We start from the raw sequence: 26,884 nt of genomic DNA on the forward strand, positions 1-26,884 counted from the left end.
TCAGCACATTATTTTTAATTATTTGAGCAAAGGTTACTTTTTTCAAAACTAAAAAGTATTTGACTGGTTTTTCACCTATTTAGATATAACCTACATTTCTGTGAAAAATAGCCTTCCGGTGATATTGAGTTTTTTTACAGTGTCGAAAGCAGCGGTCTGAATCGCAGTGGTGAATTTACCTAGCAGGCTGGCTGTTGATAGAAACATGGCGTCCCAGTCCAGCCTCTCTACTTTATTTCCTATCCAAAGTGAGCTGGATTCTGCCCTAGATGAAGCTACGACTCAACAAGAGAAAGAAGATATTGTCAACGAGTATTTAAAAAAACTAGACGAAAGAGATGATCTGAAGATACCGGATTTCCAGACAGGTTAGACCATGTTAAAGCGGTTAGCCCGATTACTGTCTCTCTCCATAGCATAATTGCTTTACTTTTAAAGTTTGCTTACATGCCAATACATGACTCGACATGTTCTCGAGAATAAAACTTAACCGCCATTGTTTCCTCACCTTTCCTATATATAAATATTCTTTTAACACAAGTGTTTGCTAACAAGTTTGCTAAGGTTAGCTTATCCACGCCCTAAACAGTCAGGGAAATGAGATACATCTTCAATGATCTCAAGTGGGGAAATCCGGTAGTTGCAGCAGTAGTACAAGCCTTGGACATACATAACAGAATAGGATGTACATTAATTTAAATGAGAATACTATAAAAAGTTTTACACGAGCATTTAGAGCGAAAACTACATAGTAAAGTGTCAGTGATAATAGTAGCAGTAAACAGGCCTTTGTAACAAGTGTGCAACAGGCTGATACATTTGATGATAAAGTAATGTTACTCCATGTGTATCTGTTTACATTAAAGAGTAAATTAGAATAAAGCATATGAACATAAGGTAGGCTACATTATGTTTCTGCATATGAGACGTAGCCATAGTTTCTGGTGTAATAGTATAGCAATATAGTAACATATTAAACATAATTTCAACATTATAGTACAAGAATATGACAAAGTATATTGTATAGCTTGGTGTAAGAAGCAACAATGACTACTTTCAGACAAAATGGAGAGCAGCTGCTTGGTGTAGGTTCACCTTTTGCAGTGCTTCCTGTGTTTTATTGCAACCGTTTATGAGTTAGTATCAGCATTCCCTTTAATAGCCCCATCATATAAAGGGGATATTGGTCAGACTCCTGCTTCATCAGTTGTTCTTCACTCATTTTTTATTTTGTGTTTTTGTTTTGTATGCAGCATGTTGGCAATATCCTAACGCACCAGTAGATGGAGATCTATAGTAGAACTTCAACAGCAGAATAACATTATTCGTTACGTTATTCTGCTGTTGGGGATATTAACTGGACCCTCAAACAAGCCCTCATGACTATATTACTGACAGTTTAAAGTGTGTGTCTCTCTTTATATATATATATATATATATATATATTGCTTATTTGGGATATAAAGTGTTGTTAAAATAAGGCTCAACATGAGGTTACCTTACACAACAACACTGCAAAACACCATTGTTGTTCACTTTAATAAAATAAAGTGTTTGTAAAAGTAAATAGAATAAATAAAACGTATGGCTGTTATATCGTTTCCTTCAGGTGATATTGAAACTAAGGTTCTTTGAAAGGACATATAGCAAAGCTGAGGTTAAACAAAGACAATAAAAGAAGTTTAAATAGTTTATGTGGAGGATACATTTTTTTATTTTATATTTCCAAGTATTTAAGGCTGGATTGTGAGGTTCAGTATGTTTTCAAAATATAAAAGCAAATGTATTAATCACATGCATGTGAGTCAAGTGTGACAAATGTTATCATACACAATCTTCAGTGTATTTGATTACTTGTAAAAAATTAAAAAAATAATCTCCATCTACAGGAATGACTTGAAAGCATTAATACCTTCATAACACGGCTGAATCTGTAAGCGTTTCCAAGTCATTGCTTTGAGCCATCAAATTGCCGGGTCTGTGACTAAACATAATGAAGAGTTTGACCTCATCATTTTCTACTCTGTGATTTCCTCCAGGCTTGGAATGGCTGAACACGGAGGGCCCTCTGTCTCTGAACAAGGAGCTGGATGGGAAAGTGGTGCTGCTGGACTTCTTCACCTACTGCTGCATCAACTGCATGCACATCCTGCCTGACCTGCACCAGCTGGAGGAGAAGCACTCGGCCAAAGGTACGGACTAGCACTGGCTTTGACTGCTGTTATTCAAATATTCCATTTCACTGATGTGGGAATATAGGACGATCCTCCCCAGTAGACTTCTCATCATCCTCTACCATGATTTGAAATTATGCACAAGCAAAGCCCATAACAAATGATGTGCCAGTATATGTATGAGTTAGATTATGATAATGAGGGATTTCTTTTTTTCATATTCATGTGAAGTCTGTTGTTACAGGGCACCTTGGCAAGCACAGTTGGTCAGGTTGATGTCCGCCAGGGATCACCAACTACATTTGTCCAAGGGCCGAAATGTAACCAATAGACTATCGCGGGCCAGCGATTTTTATATAGCCCAGAATTGTATAAATAGTATTCAGATTACTTTTGGAATACTTTCTTTTTCCATAACAGATGGGTATGTTTTGGTGCACAGGAGACACTTATTTTACTGTTTTCATGGCTTATCAAGAACTCAAACACAACATCTTGGTGTCATTCTGGACAGCTCTCTCATCTGCACCCCACATAAAAAACATCGCCCAGACTGCATTCTTTGTACCGTCTTAAAACCTTTCCTTGGAATATGTTATGAATTGTAAGGTGTCCTTGGGTGCTTTGAAAGGTGCCCCTAAATAGAATGAATTATCATTGTTATTTATTATCTGAAACGATGTAATAACTTTTAAAACTTTTTCCAGTCACTTGCCCCATGCATTCAGCAGCAGCAGGCCATTCACTTTGATTTGATCCCGTTATGAAATGTCATCATTTCGACAATAAAGAAATGCTACATAAACGTTATCTTGCACATTTTATCTAACCATCTCCGTTTCTAACTTTCAATATATTTTAAAAGAGATCTCTCTCTCTCATCTGCGTGCGGGGGCAGGCCTCACAGACACGCTGCATCTCTCTCTCGCTCACAGACATGCTGCAGTGCTGTGCAGTGTGCACACAGTTCTGCCGGTAATGAATATTACATTTTGTGAAGAAACTTTTCCAATAAGTATTCCAAAATGTATTCACTTCAGGTTTACGAAAGTAACTGTAATCAGATTACTCGTTTTTCAAATGTAACGCTAGCTGAATACAGTTAGCCTACTTGATTTTTGTATTCTGATTACGTAACGCTGTTACAACCCAACCCTGCTTCTAGGCTACTGTCCCGCAGCTCCAGCCTCTCTGTTGGACTCTGTCGCAGCGGGGCTACTGCTGTGGTGCGGAGCGCATTAACCAGACTCTTCACAACGAAGGATCACTTCTTCTTCAGGGGAGGGAAGGTTTCGCAGTACGCAGTCTACTGTCCCGCAGCTGCTGCCTCTCTGTTGGACTCCGGTACTGCACCTTACTCACGAGACGTTGTAAACAAAGAAATGGGTGGGGGGCGAACGCAGTAACCACTCCGCCAACGCCACAGTCACCCCGTCGTGCGGGCCGGATGAGAATGTCTGGCGGGCCGGATGTGGCCCGCGGGCCGCAAGTTGGTGGTCACTGATGTACGCCATTAGTCAGATGGAAGAACTGTCTCAATGTTTGTCCTTTTTCCTTCTATTATTTGTGTATTTTGGTTTCCTTTCTCACATCATTCAATCAATGTTTATTTATATAGCCCAATATCACAAATGTTACATTTGTCTCAGTGGTCTTCACAGTGTGTACAGAATATCAGTATGAAAATACGACACCCTCTGTCCTTAGACCCTCACATCGTACAAGGAAAAACTTCCGGAGAAAACCCACAGTTTAAAGGGAAAAATGGGAGAAACCTCAGGGAGAGCAACAGAGGAGGGATCCCTCTCTCAGGACGGACAGACGTGCAATAGATGCCGTGTGTAAATTGAAAAGATAATACATTTGCAACATAGGTAGTCCAAATGTTTGGAAATGCATGTGTGTATAATAGGAAGATGAATCCACGAGGATATCCATCCAGGACCGATGATCCAGGACCACAGCCACAACTCGCGATCCAGGGCTCGCGATCCAGGACACAGGACCGCAGGATCATCCATGACTCCGGATCCCGGTATATATAGACACCAAAAAGAAAGACATTTGGGGAAGCTGGGTTAATCGGAACATGAGAGTACACAGGTATAGACAGAGAGAAGGAAGAAGTAAGATGTCCCCCGACAAACTAATTCTATATCAGCAAAACTAGGGGCTGAATCTAATTAGCCCTAACTATAAGCTTTATCAAAAAGGAAGGTCTTAAGCGCACTCTTAAAAACGGATAGGGTGTCTGCCGCCCGAACACAAACTGGAAGCTGATTCCACAAATGTGGAGCTTGATAAGAAAAGGCTCTGGCTCCCATTGTACTTTTAGAGACTCTAGGAACAACCAACAACCCTGCATTCTTGGAACGCAATGCCCTATTAGGACAGTAGGGTATAATGAGTTATTTAAGGTAAGATGGCGCCTGCCCATTAAGGGCTTTGTAAGCGAGAAGAAGAATTTAAAATTCTATCCTGTGTTCTATAGGGAGCCAGTGTAAGGCAGCCAGAACAGGAGTAATGTGGTCCCTTTTCCTAACTCTGTTTAGTACACGAGCTGCAGCATTTTGAATCAGCTGAAGCGACTTGACTGATTTCTTGGTACTCCCTGATAATAAAGAGTTACAATAATCCAGCCTAGAAGTAACAAATGCATGGACTAGTTTCTCTGCATCGTTTTGAGGCAAGATATGTCTGATTTTTGCAATGTTACGTAGATGGAAGTAGGCGGTCCTTGAAATTGATTTTATGTGGGCGTTAAAGGATAAATCCTGATCAAATATAACACCAAGATTCCTTATAGTCTCACTGGAGGCCAAATTATTGCCATCCATAGTTAGTATATCTTTAGATAATTTGTTTCGTAGATTCTTCGGGCCAAGTACAATAACTTCAGTTTTGGTCGTGTTTAACATCAAAAAGTTTAAGGTCATCTACGTTTCTAAGTCCTTAAGGCAGTCTTGAATTTTATTTAGATGATTAATTTAATCAGGCTTGATTGATAAATATAGTTGAGTATCATCCGCATAACAATGAAAGTTTACAGAATGATTCCTTATAATATTGCCTAACCGCGGAAGCATATATAATGTGAACAAAATAGGTCCGAGCACTGAGCCCTGTGGCACTCCATGGCTGACTTTGGTTTGCGTGGAAGATTCATCGTTAACACGTACAAACTGAGAGCGTTCAGATAGATAGGACCTAAACCAGCCTAAAGCAGTTCCCTGTATGCCAACTAAGTTCTCTAGTCTTTGCAATAGGATATCATGGTCGATAGTATCAAATGCAGCACTGAGATCGAGCAAAACAAGAATAGAGACAAGTCCCTTGTCTGAGGCTCTTAGAATGTCATTTGTGACTTTAACCAGAGCTCTCTCTGTGCTATGATGTGTTCTAAAGCCAGACTGAAAATCTTCAAATAAATCATTTTTTAAGTAATCACACAACTGTTTTGCGACCGCTTTCTCAAGAATTCTTTAGAGGAACGGAAGATTAGAAATAGGTCTATAGTTGGCTAAAACCTCTGAATCGAGGTTGTGCTTTTTAAGAAGCGGTTTTATCACTGCTGCTTTGAATGATTGTGGAACATAGCCTGATAATAAAGACATATTCATAATATTTAATAAAGGAGTGCTAATTAATGGAAAAACTTCCTTCAAGAGCTTAGTTGGAATTGGGTCTAACATGCACGTTGATGGTTTAGAAGAGAGAATCATTGAGTTTAATTGTTCAAGGTTTATGGCTGAAAAGCATTCTAGTTTACTATCTAGTGTAATATTAGAACTTACGTTTCCGGGAGCTGTTGATAACACTATACTAGTCAAAGGCAAGAGGTCATTAATTTTGTTTCTAAGAGTAACAATTTTATCGTTAAAAAAGCACATAAAATCATTATTACTGAGTGCTATGGGAATAGAAGGCTCAATCGAGCTGTGGCTCTCTGTCAGCATGGCTACAGTGCTGAAAAGAAATCTTGCATTATTCTTATTCTCATCTATTAATGAAGAGTAATAGGCTGCTCTCGCCTTACGCAGTGCTCTCTTATATTCATTGAGAGTAATATGCCAAATTAAACGAGATTCTTCAAGTTTAGTGGAATCCCAATTTAATGAAAAATACTAAAGATAACCACCTTTTTTCCGTCCCTCATTACTTTAACTTCTATACATTGTGTGTGACACTCATCCCAAGAAGACCAAACTAAAGAAATGCTCAGTAGTTTTATAAAAATGCGTTGTCATGTAGTTTTAAGCATTGCTTTAATGTATAATTACACCAACACAGTCTGCATGGGATTAACTACAGTATTCATGTTCATGGTAATGCAGGATCAAGGCCATCGGTAAAAACTGTCTCCTTGATGTGATTTTAAAGTAATAAGCCTTTAGTGGCTTCAAAGGGAACTACGAGAAATCTGATAAAGTGGAAATGAGAAATATCTGAGAGTGTGGAGTTAAAGAGAGGGGATTACCAGACATCTGTAGCACGGCTTGAGGCTAGCAGCTTACCTAGAGGGGTCAATGTATCTGTGCCATGTGAATAGAAACTAAGAAATGATTGTTAAACCATAGCTATCAACTTCGGGCTAATACCAAATTATAATTGGCTCTTTATGTGAATGGGTGGAATAGTCAAAGTAAGTAAGAACATGCTCATTGGTAAAGCTTTCATATCACATTTCTCCCTTACCTGATTATCCAATAATGAACAAGAAATCAGCATTGGGCTGAGAGACTGAAGGGAACACGATTCAATTTGGTGTCAATCTTATTATGTGTCATGCTTCGTCACGGGAACATGTGTACGTTCACTGAGGCTGAGAAGCTGCACTGCATCAACTTCTCTCCTCTTCTTGCTCAAGCGCCCGAGGGCCCTTATCTAAACTGTGAAGAGACAGTAACTAAAAATATTTCCGAGTTGGCGCTCACAGGGCCCATAATTGTACCCTGCTGTAGTTCACCGTATGGCTCTTTATATAGCCACTCCATGTAAAGCATCACATCCTGCTGGCCCTTTACGGGATCATCTGAGGAAGCTGTGCAGCTCTTAATACGCAGAGCACATACACCGCACCGCCACCACACACTATCGCACTCGCCTTATCTTTGGCACTGCTGTGGGTACATTCTGTTTGCTGCTCTGGTCAGTGAGGTGTGAGAGCCACCCTGAACAGTCACTCCCACAGACCCCATACCCCCCTACCCCCCAAACAAACCACCCACCCATCGTCACTGCAATCTGTGCTGCTGCTGTACTGCTTGGCAGAGGCCATGGGTGATGAAATCCTCTGCGAGTCTTAAGGTTGTTGAGGGTGGCTCAGTGATGTGAGTTTATGGAAAAGGGCTTTTGTACACTTTATTTCCACTGGACAGGCCTGTGGTGTTGTGGAAAAAAGTTATATATAAAAATACACTCTTTTATTTCCAAATGCTTTAAATAAAGTAGAGAAACAAGATTGTGATAGTTGTGGAAACTCACTAATTGTTTTGTCTCAGCTTAATTATTCATTTCATTTTCCACAGTGAATATAAAGCAATTATACCCTTTGCTGTTGCATAATGCCTCAGGTTAGACATGGTTACAAGAGTGACTGTGTTCAAGAGAAAGTCCCACACTGATTGAGTTAAGTTGAATTCAGGACATCTGTTTTCTAATCTTTTTAGAAACAACAAGAGTGATCAAAGGAGCTTCACAAGCATGCTTTTTTTTCATAGTTCGAGGCTATTCTGTTGCATAACATTTAAAACCTCCATCTTTATGGTCCAAGTGTCAAAAAGGCAGTAGTTCTGGCCAATTGTTCTCATTGTTTGTACACGTATTAATAGTGGTAATCTTCAAGCACTACTGAGAAACACAATTTCCCAGACGCTGAAAGATTTCAAAGAGCGTCACTGAGATCAACCTATTATTATGTTGGAGGGTCACTGACTTGATAACAAAGCAAGACTGTTGGTTTTCATTTGATAAACTCATTAGTTTCTCTGCTTCTCCTCAATTATTTTCGACACATGCATCTGTGCGTATGAGGTTTGCGTCTGACAGACTTTGTGCTTCTTTTTGAGGAAAAAGAACGACTAAAATCCTGACAATGTATTCCAAAACTACTACCTGTGATTGTGAGAGTTATTTCAGTCGAACCACTTACTGCACCGTTATATTTGACCGTTTTATTTTTGTCTCTCTCTGTTTAATCCCCTTTTCAGATGGATTGGTAATTGTTGGTGTGCACTCAGCTAAATTCCCCAATGAAAAGGTAAGTGTTTTCATTGTTCATGGTCATTTTGACCTGTGGGTAGGCTTTTCTGCTTGTGCCTCGTTTTTAATAGAATAATATCAAGATAATGGGACATTTTAAGTATGATGGCCTCATGAAGCCTACTTTTTTTAATAGGATTATAGACTAGAAAACATTGTCAGATCTTCTTAAGCCTCATGGGACTATATATTTATTTTCTGTTCTTCATTAAGCTTTGGCCAGTTGCTGTGCATTTGTAATTCAACATGTATATTTTCTACTTTTTTAATGCTATTTTATTTGCATTGAGATGTTTACATTTTGGAATGTTTATATCTAGTCTTTTAATGTGTATGTACAATGCCATGTCTTTTTATGCTGCTGCAACGCAAAATAAATCACAAATTGGGATCAATAAAGCACTTCTTATCTTATGCCACTGATGATTTTATTTCATAAATAACAGTGTACATATTTCAGTTTGGGGCTTTTGGTCAGGTGAAACAAGGACTTCAAAGTCACTTTGGACTCCTGGCAGTTAAATCGATGACAAAAAAATACCCTGAATTATTAAAGAATAGCCCTTATTTTCAGCAACAGATTTACAGCTCATTTTTCATGCCTGCTCGATCCTTTTTACAGGTCCTCGACAACGTCCGCAGCGCTGTGCTTCGCTATGACATCCGCCACCCAGTAGTGAACGACAGCGAGGCGTGCCTGTGGCATGACCTGGAGGTGTCCTGCTGGCCCACCCTGGTCCTCCTGGGACCCCGGGGCAACTTGCTCTTCTCCCTGGTGGGCGAGGGCCACCGCGACAGGCTGACGCTCTTCACTGACCTCGCCCTCCATCACTACGGGGCTCAGGGTCTGCTGAAGACACACACAGTGGGCATCAAGCTGTACCGGGACTCCCTGCCCCCCAGCGTGCTGTCTTTTCCTGGAAAGGTCGCCGTAGACAACAGCAGGAAAAGACTGGCCATAGCAGACACTGGGCATCACCGGGTTCTGGTGGTGTCCTCCACCGGAGAGCTGTTACGTGTCATTGGAGGTAAGGAGTAGGGAAGAGATATGCAGTTTATTAGGTTTAAATTAGTTGGTTTAGTGGGATCACAAGATGTCCATTAAGGAATTGATCAGTTGGCAATGAGACAGTTCCTGAGTTAGTGCAGTGGGTTTTTATTGCAATAAATACTAACTTGTGGTTGCCCAAATAGCTGAAATGTTAGAGCAGGCGGACCATACAGTACATCCGGAAAGTATTCATACCCCTTCACTTTTTCCACATGCTAAAAGCTTGGCACACCTTCCTTTGGGCAGTTTCTCCCATTCTTCTTTGCAGATCGTCTCAAGCTCCATCAGCTTGGATGGGGAGCGTCGGTGCACAGCCATTTTCAGATCTCTCCAGATATATTCAGTCCGGTTCAAGTCTGGGCTCTGGCTGAGGCACTCGAGTCCCGAGTCCCGAAGCCACTCCTTTGTTATCTTGGCTGTGTGCTTAGGATCGTTGTCCTGTTGAAAGGTGAACCTTCGCCCCAGTCTGAGGTCCAGAGCGCTCTGGAGCAGGTTTTCATCAACGATCTCCCTGTACATTGCTGCATTCATCTTTCCCATGATCCTGACTAGTCTCCCAGTTCCTGCCGCTGAAAAATATCCCCACAGCATGATGCTGCCACCACCATGCTTCACTGTAGGGATGGTATTGGCCAGGTCTGGTTTCCTCCAGACATGATGCTTGGCATTCAGGCCAAAGAGATCCATTTCGGTTTCATCAGACAAGACAATTTTTTTCTCATGGTCTGAGAGTCCTCTAGGTGCTCCATGTGGGCTTTCGTGTGCCTTTACTGAGGAGTGGCTTCCTTCTGGCCACTCTACCATAAAGGCCTGATTGGTGGAGTGCTGCAGAGATGGTTGTCCTTCTGGAAGGTTCTCTCATCTCCACAGAGGAACACTGGAGCTCTGTCAGAGTGACCATCGTGTTCTTGGTCACCTCTCTGACTAAGGTCCTTCTCCCCCGATGCTCACTTTGGTTTGGGCAGCAAGCTCTAGGAAGAGCCCTGGTGGTTTCAAACATTTTCCATTTGCAAATGATGGAGACCACTGTGCTCGTTGGGACCTTCAGTGCTGCAGACATTTATCTGTGCCTTGATACAATCCTGTCTCTGAGGTCTACAGTCAATTCCTTGAACCTCATGACTTGGTTTGTGCTCTGATATGTACTGTCAACTGTGGGACCTTATAGTGTGTTCCTTTCCAAGTCATGTCCAATCTATTGAATTGACCACAGGTGGACTCCAAACAAGTTATAGAAACATATCAAGGATGATCAGTGGAAACGGGAAGCACTTGAGGTCAATTTTCAATGTCATAGCAAAGGGTGTGAATACTTATGTACATACAATACAATACAACTTTATTTATAAAGCACTTTAAACCTCCAGACCAACGTGCTGTACAGGCAAATAGATAAAACACAGCTCAGCTCACACACCATAAAACAAGTACAAGTAAAAACAAAAAACAATTTAAATGCAAAAAAAGCAACACTCTAAAAGATGTTGAAACGCCAAATGTTAAAACGCTAAGGAGAAGAGGTGGGTTTTAAGAAGCGATTTAAAAGCAGGCAGTGTGGAGGCCTGTCTGATCTCCAGGGGCAGAGCGTTCCACAGTTTGGGAGCCGCTACAGAGAAGCAACGGTCCCCTCTGAGCTTTGACCTGGTTTTAGGCACATTCAGGAGCAGTTGGTCCGCTGACCTGAGAGGGCGGTTCGGCGTGTAATGCTGTAGCAGCTCAGCAAGGTATGGTGGGGTCATGCCATTTAGGGATTTAAAAGTAAATAAAAGAATTTTAAAATGGATCCTAAAATAAATTGGCAGCCAGTGGAGAGAAGCTAAAACAGGGGAAATGTGGTCAAACTTCCGTGTGCCAGTTAAGAGCCTTGCTGCAGCATTTTGCACCCGCTGCAGTCGTGCGAGCGAGGACCCACTGTGATATTACATGTGATATTTCATTTGATTATTTTTAACACGTTTGCAAAAAATTCATTTAAAACGTTTTCACTTTGTCATTATGGGGTATTATGTGTGGAATATTGCCGCGGCGAGGGTTCGAATCCAACCTTAAGTGTTTTCTGAATGTCCTCCTTTCCCACTTACCGTTCCATCTGACCTCTATCTATAATAAATACATAAAGGGGCATCATGTGCTTATTTATTTAAGTTGTAGATACAAAATTAATATTGTTTTTGCTTTGTGAAAATTAGTAAATAATCTGTACAAAAACAATATTAAGGCCTCATTGAGATTTTGAGATTACTCACACGCCCCAACAGCCCTCAGAGGAGCTTCATGGTAGACTGACCCCGGTCAACAGAGAGGTTGGCAACAACAGGGACCAGTGCATGCTGGGAACTGGCACGGACCTAAGTGTGGACAAAATGAGGGGGGAAAATGCAGGATTTGTTTGTAATATTTGTGGATGTTGACACCACTCATCCCTATTCGCACACAGTAACAGGGTATTTCTAACATTTATATTTGTATAAAAAGTTAAAAAGGATAATTTAAAGATATACTTATTACATTTGATAGATAGATACATACTTTAGAAATTATTTAGTCAATGTTTTCATCAATTGTTACATGAAAGGCCACCCTTGCTCCAGCTGTAAAAGTGTATATATCCTTTGTATTAAGAATAAAAAAAACATGTTTCTTTTACCTTAAAGTTTATGCAGGGAAGATAGAAAAGTGCTAACTGAAAGGGATTTATTTTAATTCGATATGTAAGGAATAATTAAAACTGCTGTTGCTGAGTAACATTTCAAATTGCACATAGGACTACAGATACATGTTGAATGCCAGAACACCTCGTATAAAGCTTTGAAGATTCACACATTTCCCATCAAAGCTCGAAAGCCTTATCCATCTCTTCAGATATACACCTAGGTGTTAAAATGTTTCAGAATTTACAACTTGGCAAAGAAAAAGGCTTTTATGCATAACATACTGAAAAAAGATTAAACTCCAGGGCTCAATATGACCTATAAGTGGGGAAGAGTAGTGAAAATGTTACATTGATTGGACTCTCATTTCTGTCCCAGGGCCTAAAAGTGGGAGACAAGATGGCGACTTGTCTGAAGCTTCCTTTAACTCCCCTCAGGGCGTGGCCATTAAAGGGGACACTTTATACGTGGCCGACACTGAAAACCACCTGATCAGAAAGGTAGCACTCCAAACTACCTCTTTAAATAACCATTTATTCATAAATTCAACGTCACTTGATGTTAACACCTTTGTCTGTGTTGCAGATTGACCTGTTGGAGGGAAGAGTCAGCACTCTCGCTGGAGTGGGTGCTCAAGGCACAGACAAAGAGGGGGGGGCCCTGGGAGCCCAGCAGCCCATCAGCTCTCCCTGGGATGTGACCCTCGGGACCGCCGGTGAGTCTCGTGGTCAGACTTGAAGCGAAACATTTCCAGCATCTCATTATCTTCCCCTCCGTGCATGCTTTTGCTCTCATGTCGTTCTTGACTTTCTTCATGCCGCAAAGCAATCAATAATCCTTTTATAGCAAGAGAAAGGTCGAGCTGACCCTTCTGTCTCGCATATCTTTGGTGGTTAACATTTGGCAGGTGACAGTTTACTAAGATTTATGTAATGGGAAAGGATGCGTCTATTACACAGTGACCATCTCTCACACAAAAGATTGGAGTGTGAATTCACACCTTTGGAGGGATAGTTTACATAAAGTGCATACAAATCAAACGCGTATGAATAACAATATGTTTTAAGTAAAACAAAATTACATTGTATAAATATTATATATGATCCACCTTCAGTAAAGCTATTCTGATTGATGTGGAGGCTTCAATCGGTTACAAAGATCCAGCCTGTATAAAACGGGCCCTTCGTAATTTATTGATATTGTGTACTTATCAGTGCATACATTGTTTAGGGAGAATAGAAAAGGCAAGTTACGTTATTAGAATGACTTTTTAACCAATAGAATCTCATTTATGAAGGATACTCTGTAAACCTTTTTGTAAAATCTATATAGATGGTTTGACTGACTCATTTTGAGGAGAGAAACCAATAATAAGTTGAAACTATGCAAGTCGGAAATAACTTTAAAGTAGCTGACAATTTCTTTCCGATTGTCATGAAGTCCTCTAGCTCCGGAATCCGGTTCGTTTCAAGCACCAAAAAATTGTCCGGGCCAGAGCAAAAGCACCGCATACGTCACGCTTACGTCGAGGCGGGGGCTGAGACAGGATCAACTCCTGAACAACAACAAAAAGCCCGCGTTTTATCCAGTTTGTACACAACGATGGAGAAACTTAACCTGTTAAACCACAAGGTCCCCGTCGGCGGGAACCCTGGTTATTTTTTTCACGACACTGTGTCTCAGGGGATCTTAATATTTAAGAACCTATTAATGTATCATACCAGATTAACGGAAATAATCTCAGCTAACTGACGATACAAACCATTTTTACCAAAACAAAACACAAGTCTCATAAGAAGCATCTAAATGACCCCTTAGCGAAAAATGCTAAGGGCCATTGGCACAGAACTCAAGATAAATGTACCCTTATTACTTATCGTAGCTGCACATACAAGATATCCGATTAAAGCTGAGGTTCCACAGATTATCTAGGTATATAGTATCATCACTAAGTGATCCGGACTCGCGACAGGGGAAGCAAATACAGACATCACAACACGTACCTTTACGGAGCTTCTAGGGAGATCGTCTCACCGTAGCTGTCAATCTGATCAAAAGACGTGTCTCTCAGACCTTTTGTCTCTGAATGAAAGTGCATTTCTTGTGTTGCCTTCAGGGCTAATCAGTCAGCAAAGAACTGATAGACCAGCAGACTTCCAACACACACAAGCACAAGCTAGAATAATTTGGAAATGTTGAGAAAGTTATAATGCACAACTTAAGCTTTATTTATATTTGAGTCATTAAGTTTAATCTTATTCCAACATTTGAATAAACTTCCTTGCACCCTTTACTTTGTGAGCACACCACACCCTCTGTTATTTAGGTATTTCTTTGTTAAAAATGCAGTTTAAATTGTAACAAATCAAGACTTCTATAACAATTAACAGAAAAAAAAGCTTTCAATTGGAGAAAGTAAAAATTCTAAGGGATTTAAACTGACATTTACTTAAACATGATAATCATCTGCACATCTTACAACTTTCTAGCCTCAGGTTAATATTTGTTAACCATTAGGTGTCTTCTCTAAGTCTGTGGTGTTGTATCAGCTGACAGTTGTAGTTCAATGTAAGCATGTCCAGACTTTGTGTACTTTCCTAAATCAAACAAAAGATGAACGTCTACAGAGTTGTTTATTCAGCCCGTGCCGTGTACTGTACATTTCGTAAGTACTCTCTTTCAAATATTTATCATAGTCCTTTGAATTTAAAGCCGTAATTCTAGATATTGTATAGCCAATTATATTCTCATTGCTCTCAGACTGTAAGCCAGAGGTAATCAGTCATGGTCACATTGTGTGCAGCTTGATGGATGATCACCACATGGTCTGAGCGTTTGATATCGGACCTTTAACTCCACTAACACTGTCCTCTGAGAGTCAGTCCAAACCCTCATTGCATATTCATGATTTATTCGCCATGTGTATGGATAAATAAATCAACCAAATCAAGAGGACCCTACACCTTCTGAATCGGAGTGCTACACTAACATTGATGATGTGTTTTTGTGTGTATGTGTAGGCGGATCTGAGGATAACGTGCTGTGGATAGCGATGGCAGGGACCCACCAGATCTGGGCTTTGTTCCTGGATGATGGAAAACTGCCAAAAGGAAGGTGAGAGACTGGTGCATGACCATCATGGCCGCCTGGCAGCAGCCACTAATAAATATCCTCTCAGAATAGCAAAGAACATTCATTCAAAAGATTAAATGAACTCCATATATATCCGGCAATCAGAATCAGAAACGGGTTTATTGCCAAGTAGTTTCACGGTTAGGAGGAATGTCCCTTGGTGTATATACATAAATAAAATCAAAGATGATATATTGTAAGGAAAGCGATTTATAAAAAACGATTATAACAATAAGATATCGAGAAATATTTACATTTACAAAAAAAATACGCACAGTATAATATGACCAAATAGATTCAAGGCTTTTATTGTCATTTGTTCATAGCTACAGTGTAGTTATGTCAATCAAAATCTTAGGTCACAGACTCCTCCAACAGTGCAACACAATAAACCGGTAAAATAGTGCAAGTAAATACAAATAAAATAGAAATAGTGCAAGAAGCGTCTATATACAAGTAATTGGAATATGTATATAATTGTTGAGTTGCAAACGGATGAATACTCGTATAAATTGTTATATTATTGGACTATTGTTTATGTTTTTTCTGTTCTTTGTCGTATTTCTGTTCAGATTTTATGTAAAGCATCTTTGAGCATTAGGGAAAGCGCTATACAAATCCCATGTATTATTAAATAAAATGGAATACAAATTAAATATGTGCAGTAGTGTTAAAAGTGGAAAGCTGTGCAGATATTAAAAGAGGTAGCTTTGTAAAATGTATTGAGGTGTTTTGTCATTCTCTTCCATTTTTACGTTGTTAAAAGTGAGTCCAAGGCGGGGACGTGCGTCCGGTGGGCCGGCAGCGGCAGCGAGGAGAACCGGAACAACGCATACCCGCACAAGGCCGGCTTCGCCCAACCTTCAGGCCTGGCTGCGGCCCCCGAGGAGCCCTGGAGCTGCCTGTATGTGGCCGACAGTGAGAGCTCCTCCATCCGCACGCTGGCCCTGAAGGACGGAGCCGTCAAGATGCTTGTCGGGGGGGAGAGGGATCCACTGGTGGGTGTCAACATGATGCTGATGATTTCTTATTTTTTATTATTTCTTATTTGCATTTTGTATTTCATTACAAGGCATACATATTCAAATTAGCACTTAAAGGTGGGGTAGGTAATTCAATTCAGAAACACTTTTTGTTATATTCCATGGAATGCTCTTAACATCCGATAGCAATGAATAAATTAAATGTTTTGACAATAAATACATAAAAAAATGTCATCAGTGGAAGCCGTAGTACTGTAAAAAGCACGACCAATCATTTTAGCCGGCCCGGCTAAAGTAACTGGACGGCCTACCTGCCGGTCAGCCTTCCATCTGTGCACAAACTTATCTCGTGCCCTCATTGGTCATGTGCGCGTTCGTGTGTGTTGGAGGAGGGGCTCTGTGAGGAAGTGGCAGATTTTTTTTACGGTTGTGTACTTTCAAATTCTAGCGCACTCGAGCTGGTTTCTCCATTCTTACCGACCCTACCTTTAAATACATACATTAACTACATAACAATTGACAAATCAGGGTAAGAAAGGGAAATAAAACACATTGATATTAACTTATTAGATATAGTTTACACATATTGGGTACAACATTAATACTCATGCGTACATTAATTGTCCACCTGGTCATTATAAATGTTTTGTGTTCTATCATCTACCCATTTTTTCCCATCTTTCATCAAAGATATGGACTTGGTTCGTAATTCTCATGGTTATCTATTCCAGCGCATTTAATTGACAACATTCTTCCATTGTGATTTAATTTAGTTATTATCTTTTAACCAATTCCTCGTGATTTGTTAAATCCTTTCTATTCTTATCACGAGGCCTTTATTTCCTACCTTATCTCTTTTCTACGAGATACCTTTTTAGTTTACATCATGACTTATATTATGGTGGTTTATGAATATTACATTTATACAAACCAGCCACAGGGAACAAGGACAAAATGAATCCCAAGTGGCTGAAATGAAGTTTGCCTTTTTTGTTAATGTAATGTCCATAAATGATCCTTTGCATAGTGTTTTCTTCCTATTTATGTAAAAATGTAATTAGCTATCTAATAATATCTTCGAGGATGCCATGCACATTAGTTAAGAAATCCAAAGCAGATTGCAAGAACAGAATTACCTCTCATGCTGTACCTTTAATGACAATATGACCCTAACCTTCACAATGATAAACTACATAGACATACAGCCATAGAAACACTTTGGCAATTATGAAGCAAAAAGGTTGCACCAAGATTTGGATCACTCCCAGGCAAGCACAAGGACTCGGGGCCATTTCTAAGAAGATAGAAAATATTGATTAAAAATAAAACAAACAGCCTGTTTGTGACTGAAACAACGCCTCAAGACGATTCTTGGATTGAACTTTCAGGTCCTCACCATTCTCCTGAACATTTTTTAAACAGTCACACACACCGGTGTACTCTTGGAAAGACCCAAGAGCTCTGAACCTGGTGGTAACCCTGGAGACCCAGGAGTGATTAACTGGACAGTCATAAACAATAATTAACGTAGTTTGTTTACAGTTGCTCAATATAAAGTCTGGAAGGAAAAAGGTTTCTTTAAATAAGGCATGGCCTTGAGGGAGAACAAAAGTGTTTGCTCGCTTGTTCACCTGAAAACCAACTGACACATTTACAGAACCATATATATAATCCGGCAGTAAAAGTTTAACGACCAAATAAATCAAATTCATATTTAGTTTAGCAAAGTTAAAGGGGCAAAATCTATTTAACCAACATACAGGAGACATGCCATTGTAAATATGATGTAGTTACTTCCCTGGTCAAATAAATGAAAATGTGTTCGTGAGTTTGCAGGTTTTTCTTAAATGACACGACCACAGAGTGCAGGTGTTGGCTGCAGCTTGGCAAGGTGTCACCAGCGTAGTTTCAGCTCACAGGAGATTTTGACACCTCAGTGCTGAGACCGGCACAATACCTGGTTTTAGACAAGTCAGTCCGATTCAGTGTTTCTGTAAAGAGCGGGCTTACATCCTCTCTTAACCCCATTCATCATCTCGACATAATGTTCGGCTCTGCAGAAGGCGAGGAGAATGTGTTTCGAAGCTGCAGCTCTTTTGTGAGAGTTAAAGTTCGGATACAATGTTCCTATTTCTGAAAAGTTCAATTTGGACTTTCAAACGGTGACAGGTTCAAAGCTTTGTTTGTGGATCAATGAGAAACTGAACATCTGTTTTCCTCTGATTTCTCTTGAGAGAACTCCTCTGCTTTATACCCACCTGTGTTTGCTGCAATACAAAGCCATAATGCACCAGATGGAAGGAACATGTTTTATAATAATAGTATAGCAATCAAAATGTCTGTATGCACATTTTTGGTTTTTGTTATCACAGTGTTTCCTTTCATAGCCTAAGCTTTTACAATGCCTGTATTTGTATGCATTTATAAGCTCAAAGTCTCGATCAGTAGAAATCTTTGTGTGAGCATCGTGTTGTGTTTCCGTGCTTATCAAGCTGTACTTTTCCCAGTTGTTCTGTCTCAATTTGAACACTTCCTTCTCCAGCAGCTGCATCCCAAGCTGACCCAGAGGTCACAGTCCTGCTGACTTCATAACAAACACATTTCTCTTAAGATTCAGTTTTCTTTTTAGCTGCCATTGTTTTCTATCAAATCAAAAACGGTAAAGGAAAATGAAACCTATCTTGAATTCTCATAAATGTTAAGAAAGCAAGTGCTAAAGCAAGTTAGGTTGCAATCTCCCTCTCAGCAGCCATTGAGTGACCTCTGGGAGAGTCAGATATTCTTTTGTTTATACAGCTGAGATCAATCAAAAGCTGTTTATTTCACAAAGTAATTCATTTATCTGTTTAGGACATTTATCCCTGAAACAAGACAACAGGACAGTTTTCACTTAATAGTAACTAATCCGGCCACTTGTTAAAGGTGATTCTGGTATTCCTTACAAATGTGGAGTATTTACTATTTTGAATCTGTTGCTGTATGAATGATTTATAAACCTTTTTCAAATAATGAAATAATACACAATTATTTTAAAGGTTTCGTCTTGGATTTTCAGAAGAAAGCTCTTTATCTCAACGGTTAAAAAGCTTCTTTATTCTTTTCCTAAAAGGTTTTAAATAAATTAGAAAGAACTCTTTGTTCTTCGACCAATGTTGAATTTACACATACCGTCAGGTCACAAGTTACCGCTTGGGTGTTTTTTGTGTTTTCATATCTTTGTTTTGATCTCTCCTGAACCAGAACCTTTTTGCTTTCGGGGATCTAGACGGCAAAGGAGTGGACGCCAAGCTGCAGCACCCTCTCGGTGTGGCCTGGTCTCCTGAACAAAGCCTGCTCTATGTGGCCGACTCCTACAACCACAAGGTAGCTGTTGCATGTCACAAGGCTGAAGTTCAAAGCTGGAGCCATGCTTTGGTCGTCGTAATGCTTTCCTTTAGGGATGTTGAATGGACAAATCTTTTCGATCCAGACAGTAAACATCAATGTTGACCTTTGGTGTCTGTGTCCTTTTGTTTAGATCAAGGTGGTGGATCCAAAGACAAAGCAGTGTAGCACGTTAGCAGGGACTGGAGAGGCTGCGGATACCGCGGGCCCCGAGTTTAACACATCCTGCTTCAATGAACCTGGAGGAATCTGCGTGGGGGACAACGGCAAAATCCTCTATGTGGCAGATACCAACAACCACCAAATCAAAGTGCTGGACCTGTCCTCCAAGACTGTTTCACTGGTGTGTATGAAAAAAAGCTCCCTTCCAGACTCAAGCTCTTTTGATTTTGTCCACATGCGTGTGATTAATCTACCCTTCAAGCTAGAGGAGTCTGGATCAAAGGTTACAGAGAAAGGGCTCCACTAGTGCCAATGACTTTCTCTTTGTTCTTTAATCGAAACACCCAAATGTCTCTTCTTCCAGTTCCACATCTCTACAGACTGCACTGACTCAGTACCATCAAAGCCCACAAGAGCTCCTACGCTGCCGAAATCGGCCGCCAGGAAGGAAATGCCACCAGTGGTCGTGTCAGCTGGCCAGACTCTCGTCATTTCGCTCACTCTGACGCTTCCAGAAGGAACCAAACTCACCGAGGACGCCCCCAGCTGCTGGACTCTCTCAGCTGAGGGTAGGACAATCGCTGTTACTAATGTCATGCATGTCAGATGTATATTCCCGTTTAAGTACTTCTCCATTTATCCGTTAAAGGCGACTTGACCTTACTCTGTTACATTTGCTGCGCCGGTCAAATGTCCATAGTAAATGTAACACTACTCGCATTAGAAACAATGGGTTATTGATTTCATCCATATACTGACAAAGGCACTCCTCTCAATTATCGACACAGCTGTCAGCTAGTTTAAAACATCATTTCTATGAGTTGGTTAAAAAAGCTGACTCGTGAAGAAAAAAGAGAGGATTTTCAAAATGAATTGACTGGCTTCATACGTGATCTCACGCTAAAACACTGAGGCTTTCTACGTATAGAAGACATGGAAATAAAGGGGCATGAAAGCCTTGGATTCTAGAGGAAGAGTATAAAGTGAAATTACAGATGAGGCTTTAGTGGTACTGTTGTAGTAAGCTAGTTAGCCTGACATGCTAAAGTTTGAATATTATGTTGAGGATGTATATGAGCTTTTGGTTTTGTAAAGACACAAATGAATGCAATTTATTTTGATACCGAGTCCAGGCTTTTACTACTGCACACTGCTTCAACATGCAGAGAGACTCAAAGCCTGCTGTTCCTGGTTGCAGTTGCTAAGCTATGATTGGACGACTACTGTTCAGGGGAGGGGTTTATCAGGCAGTCAATTCATCAAAGGCAGCTGGATTTGAAAAAGACTTGATGCGAAGGTTATATTGAGGGGCAGTGGTTTGAATTAAGCAAGACAATAACAGTAAACACCAACAAATTGCTGTTTTAATGAAAGTGTGTTTGTGAAAGGTATGATTCATACATTTTTAGCAAAGGCTATTGTTTGCAATTATTTTTAAAAGTTGTATTTATATGTGTCATGGCAACCCAAACTCTGCTCTAACAACCCTGTTCTGAATAGGAGCCTCTCCACCTCTCCTTCTCGGCTTTATTTTGGTCTATGATCCATGGTTCTGTCAGAAAACACTAGAAGTGAATGATGCTTAAACCCTCCTGTTTTGTTCACTGTACAGAAAGTAATTCTCTCTCTGCCGGCCCACGCCTGGGATTAAAAGTTCTCAGCTGGGGGATGGAGGAATATTTAGATCAGTCAGGGACTCAAAGTGAGGTTTTGCATGGCATGGGAAATGTAATATCTGATTTCTATAGCTTAAAACTATTCAAAAGGGTTTTTTTCAACATTCAGCCAGTAGTCTAAAGCTGAAGGGATGTGTAGACATCATGTTAGTGAGCGGTGATAGCCTGTTCATTAGGTTTGAAGCGAAAAATGTTTCCGTCATTGTGAGCGTCGCAGCATGCAGTCAGCGATATCAGAGGGTTATTTTTAGAACATTTCGATAAGACGACATGCCTTGGTTCACATAATTAGCTTCCAGGCTATGTTACTCGATCCCCCCCCCCCCCCCCCGGTTGTCCGGTTATACCCGGTCTAGACTTACGTCGATCAGATCAGAGCAGTGGCAGGAATTTTAATGGATCAAGTTGGAAGTGCACGGCGGATATAAATTGTTTTTTAGTGGCTTTTTAGAAATGGCTACCCTGGGACCTTATGTTAGGCATCAGCTTCATTAATCACCGCTGGCATGGATTTGACGGTTTCTCTGGCATAATATTTTCTCACAGTCCGAGTTCTAGCATTCCCTTTTCAACTTTCATTCATCATTCAGTCGGCATGTCTCTTCAGATGTGTGTTCTGATGCTAAAAATAAAGCCTGTGTTTCAATAAATGTATGTCCTCTCCCTCACTGCGTCTGATTCAGTGGGGTTTTGTGAGGGCGATCTTGTAAAAATAATCCATTTGTGCTCAGTCTGGAGACTCTCAAGTACACGATGTGCACCTTGCCCAGTCAACTATACATTTAAAAAAAAAAAATAATGTGCATCCGCCCTTTAAGAACATGCCACATTGTGAAAATAAGAATTGATTTTTCGACCTTCATTGTCATTTGGTCTACCGTTTTGGTAAACACGGACATATATCATATTGCGTATTATTTAATGATATTCATGGTCCCCAGAGGATGTATCCTAATGACTGTGGTGCGCAATCAGTTTAACATCTGACTGTATCCAATACTTTTGATTTCTTCTATTGCTAATAAGTTAATATTTGCTCACATGTTGGCATAATACCTGCTTAATATTAGCATAAAGACGTTAGCTTTAAGCTAAAGACAACTAGCCTAGTTTTGTGGGCACTTTATCCGTTACTTGATTAGCTTGAATGTATCAAGACTGTTGTTTTTGTCCCCATGAGAGCATTGGGATTACAAAAGTGTCCTTCCTGTTTTCCCAGGTAACGAGTGGCTGCTCGACGAACCTGTGGTCACCGGTGACATCATGGATCTGTCGAAGCCGCTCTCCATCTCAACCAAACTTCCAGCAGTTATAAAGGACTTGAACAGCCACCCTAACCTCACTCTGAGTGTTTGGGTGTTCTACTGTATGGAGACAGGTACCACTTGTATGATGAAAGCAGCCTGCTTCACCCAGCCCCTTCAAATAAGTGCCGATCCCAAAGAGGAGGAAATCACTGTGGCGTTGGCTCATGTTTTCTAAAACCTCTTACATGTTTTATTCACAATAGTGACAAAAGCAACACTCCATGTGGTCAGTTTTCACTTCAGCTGCATCCAGCCCAACACCCTTTTGAGTTCATTGTTCTAGAAGAAAACAATGAATGTCACTTTTTAAAAGAATGTGATACAAACCTTATTTTCATCTGAATTTCAATTGAAACTACTCCGAAGCCCCCTCTAAGAAACATAATGCATCAGTGCTGTGGGTGACAGTTATTGGTAGGAATGCAAATAGTTACACCCCCAGGCATGTTATTAAGGACGGCAAATACAACTGCTGCCTAAATAATTATGATGGTTTGTTTATGCAACAATTCCTACAAAGACAGGCTGTACTAGGCTACTGTAAGAAAACTGCCAACATGTTCTATGTTATATAAAACACTGTCACAGGACTACATTAATGCAGAGAGTAAAATATATCCTGTGGATTTAATTTGCAACGTATTAAGAATATTTAATCGGCATGTAGTGATGATTGTGTCAGTGGTGTCTAGACATATAAAAAGAGTAACATTTCATGATGGAGGATTCAAAATACTTCCTCACATAGCAAAGAAGAAGCCTGTAATTAGCTTGATATTTTCACCTGATCCACCAGATTCGAAATTCAAAGAGTAGACGGTTTACATTCCAAATAAATGTAAGCATAGATAAAGGCAAATACAAATTAGATGCCTTCTGTTCAAACATAAAACACAAACGTACATTCTCACAAACATTAAAGGAGCTTTTTCTTTTAGATTCATTCATGATTCCAAAGTAGTTTCTCATTCTGCTTCAAGAAAGATCTTTTGAGGGTGATGAAATACTTACTTGCAGGGACTCAAGTAAATACCATCTTTAATATATTAGAAACGTCAGGGTATTAAACAAGTTTCTGCTATTTCTAATTGAATAATATATTTCCATGTCTGTGTGGTTGCTTTAGTTTACGGTCAGTCAGCTTGATGGTGCCTTCAGGCGCTCTAATACATCTTGCGTAAACATTTGTCTACTGAATGTCACTGAAGACAGACCATTCATTTTTACTTGACAAAGTTCACACATATGTATGTTAAAGCTTTTTCCCCCATCTCCTCTCCGTGTATGACTGATTATACTTATTATTGCAATTATTCACAACACAAGGAGTCCTTTTGCTTAAGTTATTTAAGAAAGAAAAGTGCCTGTTTTTGATAACTGGTGAACTTATGACACCGAGTAACTGCTGCTTGTGCACTTTGAAGGATATTGAATTAAGAAAAACATCTTAAAATCTCTCTAACAAGCATTTATCCGCTTCATATCCCCTCCATAAAAGGGAACACGACAAGAAAGAGAAGTATGCTTTACCGTGACACACTGTGCTTCCGGTTGTGTAGCGTACAGTAACATAATAATGTCATTTTCCCTTACTGGTTTTCTAATTTATGAGCTGTTGTCAGAAGAGGCTCTGAGAGTGCTTGGGTGAGCATTTCTGTCATCATGTCTCACAACATAATTGTCATTGTAGGAATGTTTTTATTTGGTTTGGAAGTGCCTTACAAAAAAGCTGGTGTGAATGAGATAACCTAAACTGTATCAAAAGCAATAAAACCCCACCTCTTTAATGGGAAAAGGTTTGATTCCCACCAGATATTTATTTCGAATGAACTGCGAAAGATTATCGCTCAGCTGTTCTATCCCTATGGCGTTTTTTAATAAACAACAATTAGTTGACTAGCTGCTTGTGGGCATTGAGTTTCTTGATATTGTTTTCAAACTCTCCCTTGATTCCTTCTATTCTCTTAATGCTGCACTTTGAGAGTAAACTCATTATTTTTGCTGCAATTCCATACAAATGATTGTCATGTCAGATATTTCAAGCATTTGAGTAATGAGTATCTGGTCACTGAACATTTATATTTAAAGCAGCTCTGCTATGTGAGATAGGATCAAAAGCTCCACTAATGAGCTCGGTCACTCCTAATGGTCACAACCTCAGGAGAGAGACTTCCTGTTATATGGTAAATGCCTCACATTTGTCTCGTTGTGTCCTCCAGAAGCAGCACATTCTCCCTTAGATTAGTAATGAGTAATGCCTGCTATTACTACATATAGCTTTATTTAAACATTACAGCCTGAATGCAGGAACGTTGTGTTTTGTTTTACACTCCATTAAATACAAAATGAATTGAATGTACGGTATTTCCTCGCTAGGAATGCCAAAATACAATTACAGAACAGAAACTAGAGTAATGTTTTTCTTTTCCAGAGACGACACACATTACCACTAGTCTGAGTCGTGCAGGGGACAAAATAAATTACTAGTGTCACCTTATATTGTGTCAGGTTCTAGTGGATTACCCACAGAACAAAAGTGTCCCAGGATAGGAGTCATCAACGATCAATCGGCACTCTTGAGGTGATGGAGGACAATACATTTCACAGATAAGGCCCACAATGTTCCTTCTATTCACATGTGAAAAGACAAACACGTTCAACACTTTCACCAACTGTCTGTGGCACTCAGCCTAAATATTATACCTTTCTACCAAAGATTTAAATGTATAGTAAAATGCTAATAAAATATATCATTATTATGTGAACATGTGCTTATTGTGTCATATCCTTTTTACATATACATAAGGCTGTAGAACTTTACAAAACCCACACATCAATTTGACAGTGTATGCAAAACATTAGACCGCAAACTGACATGAAGAAAAACACTGAGGTCCAAAAACGGCATCAGTTATTGTCAAACAAGTTACTATAAAACCTCAAAGACTTACATTTCTGATAAGGTAAAAATGATAACACAGCATACTGTATGTCCAACAATTCATTAGTGTTAAAGAGTATTATGAAGTTGTCGTGCATTTAACGCAATTTTAACAAGTCGTATGGACGAATCTGTTTTTAAACGTGATTACTTTTGATAGGGTCAATCTGGCAGCGGATGAGATAGTCATAACAAAGAAGCACAACAGGAGATATTATCAGGTCTCTCTCTTATTGAATCGTTTTTCTATCCATTTGCCCCCCACCCCCAACCACAGCTGCTTCCCTCGCTGTCGTTCTGGCGGCATCATTAACCCTGTGAGATTGAGCCGCCGTCTTCACTGCCAGAGGCCACACACACACACACACTCAATTAACATGTGGCACACTGATAAAAAAGGGAGATTTTCAAAGGTCATGGGTCTGCCATCAGGAGCTTTGCAAACAACGACCTATTTGGTGATATAACAGATTGATATTAATTTAAAACCCTTTAATTTAGCCATGGGGATTCTGTATCTGGGTGATCAGATAACAGCCTCCGTCTGCACGCAGCTTCTTTTAACAGCACAAAAAATTGCTTTGAGAAAAGCTTTCCTCAGGGCATGTTATTCTTATGACCCTCATATGATGCATGAAGCTGACACTGGCTAATTGTTGCTGACCTCCATGAAGTTCTTAAAAGGTGTTGTGTAAAAATAAAATAAAAAGATGCTGATTTAATGTGGCCGGAGCTATGAAATGTAAGTTACAGGGTGTTTGTTTAGAAGTTAAAACCATGATGTTTGGTGAAGAGGGAAATCACAGTTTCTAAACCAGTTTTAATTGCAGAGTCATGTGTTTGCTTTTCGCTCTGGCTGAGTGGGCTCCATAAGATCATATCTTTGTAAGAGATAAGATATTACCATATTTATAGCTTTTGTGGCAAGTGATTTATGATGAATAGAGCTGCTGAAAATGTTCACCTGAATTGACCTCTGCTCAGAAACTCCAAACAGGAAGGCATCATTTCAGATGATGTAATCACCTTTGACCTTTGGCTCTGTGCAGGTGTTGAGGTCAAGCTGCTAAGTCAAGTTGAACCTACTGTTCTACCGCTCTTTATGGTGGCATGCAAGACCTGCACAAAGATATGTGGGAGTTAGGAGCTGCTCAGTGTGTGG

The 26,884-nt window shown here is 40.0% G+C and overlaps 1 protein-coding gene across 2 annotated transcripts; it reads left to right on the forward strand.

Moving 5' to 3' along the window:
• The first annotated feature begins 162 nt into the window (after positions 1–162).
• nhlrc2 (NHL repeat containing 2) lies at positions 163–25,546 on the forward strand. 2 transcript variants are annotated; one of them, XM_034107433.2, is made up of 12 exons: positions 163–368; positions 2,040–2,192; positions 8,384–8,433; positions 9,058–9,463; positions 12,516–12,637; positions 12,723–12,852; positions 15,158–15,251; positions 16,036–16,267; positions 19,493–19,615; positions 19,770–19,979; positions 20,163–20,367; positions 22,694–25,546. In XM_034107433.2, the coding sequence occupies exons 1-12, from the start codon at positions 206–208 to the stop codon at positions 22,954–22,956; spliced, it is 2,151 nt and encodes a 716-aa protein (XP_033963324.1). In that variant the 5' UTR covers positions 163–205; the 3' UTR covers positions 22,957–25,546. The 2 variants fall into 2 exon arrangements, with proteins under 2 accessions (XP_033963324.1, XP_071062791.1); XM_071206690.1 differs by lacking the exons at positions 163–368; positions 2,040–2,192 and adding an exon at positions 4,013–4,209.
• The last annotated feature ends 1,338 nt before the right edge of the window (positions 25,547–26,884 follow it).

Source organism: Pseudochaenichthys georgianus, chromosome 19 (assembly GCF_902827115.2).
Source record: "Pseudochaenichthys georgianus chromosome 19, fPseGeo1.2, whole genome shotgun sequence".
NCBI lineage: Eukaryota > Metazoa > Chordata > Actinopteri > Perciformes > Channichthyidae > Pseudochaenichthys > Pseudochaenichthys georgianus.

Coding starts and splice junctions, on each gene's coding strand:
- nhlrc2 (XM_034107433.2), top strand. CDS start 206: ATGGCGTCCCAGTCCAGCCTCTCTACTTTATTTCCTATCCAAAGTGAG. Junction 15,252..16,035: donor GGAAAACTGCCAAAAGGAAG/GTGAGAGACTGG, acceptor CGTTGTTAAAAG/TGAGTCCAAGGCGGGGACGT. Junction 16,268..19,492: donor GGGGGGAGAGGGATCCACTG/GTGGGTGTCAAC, acceptor CTCCTGAACCAG/AACCTTTTTGCTTTCGGGGA.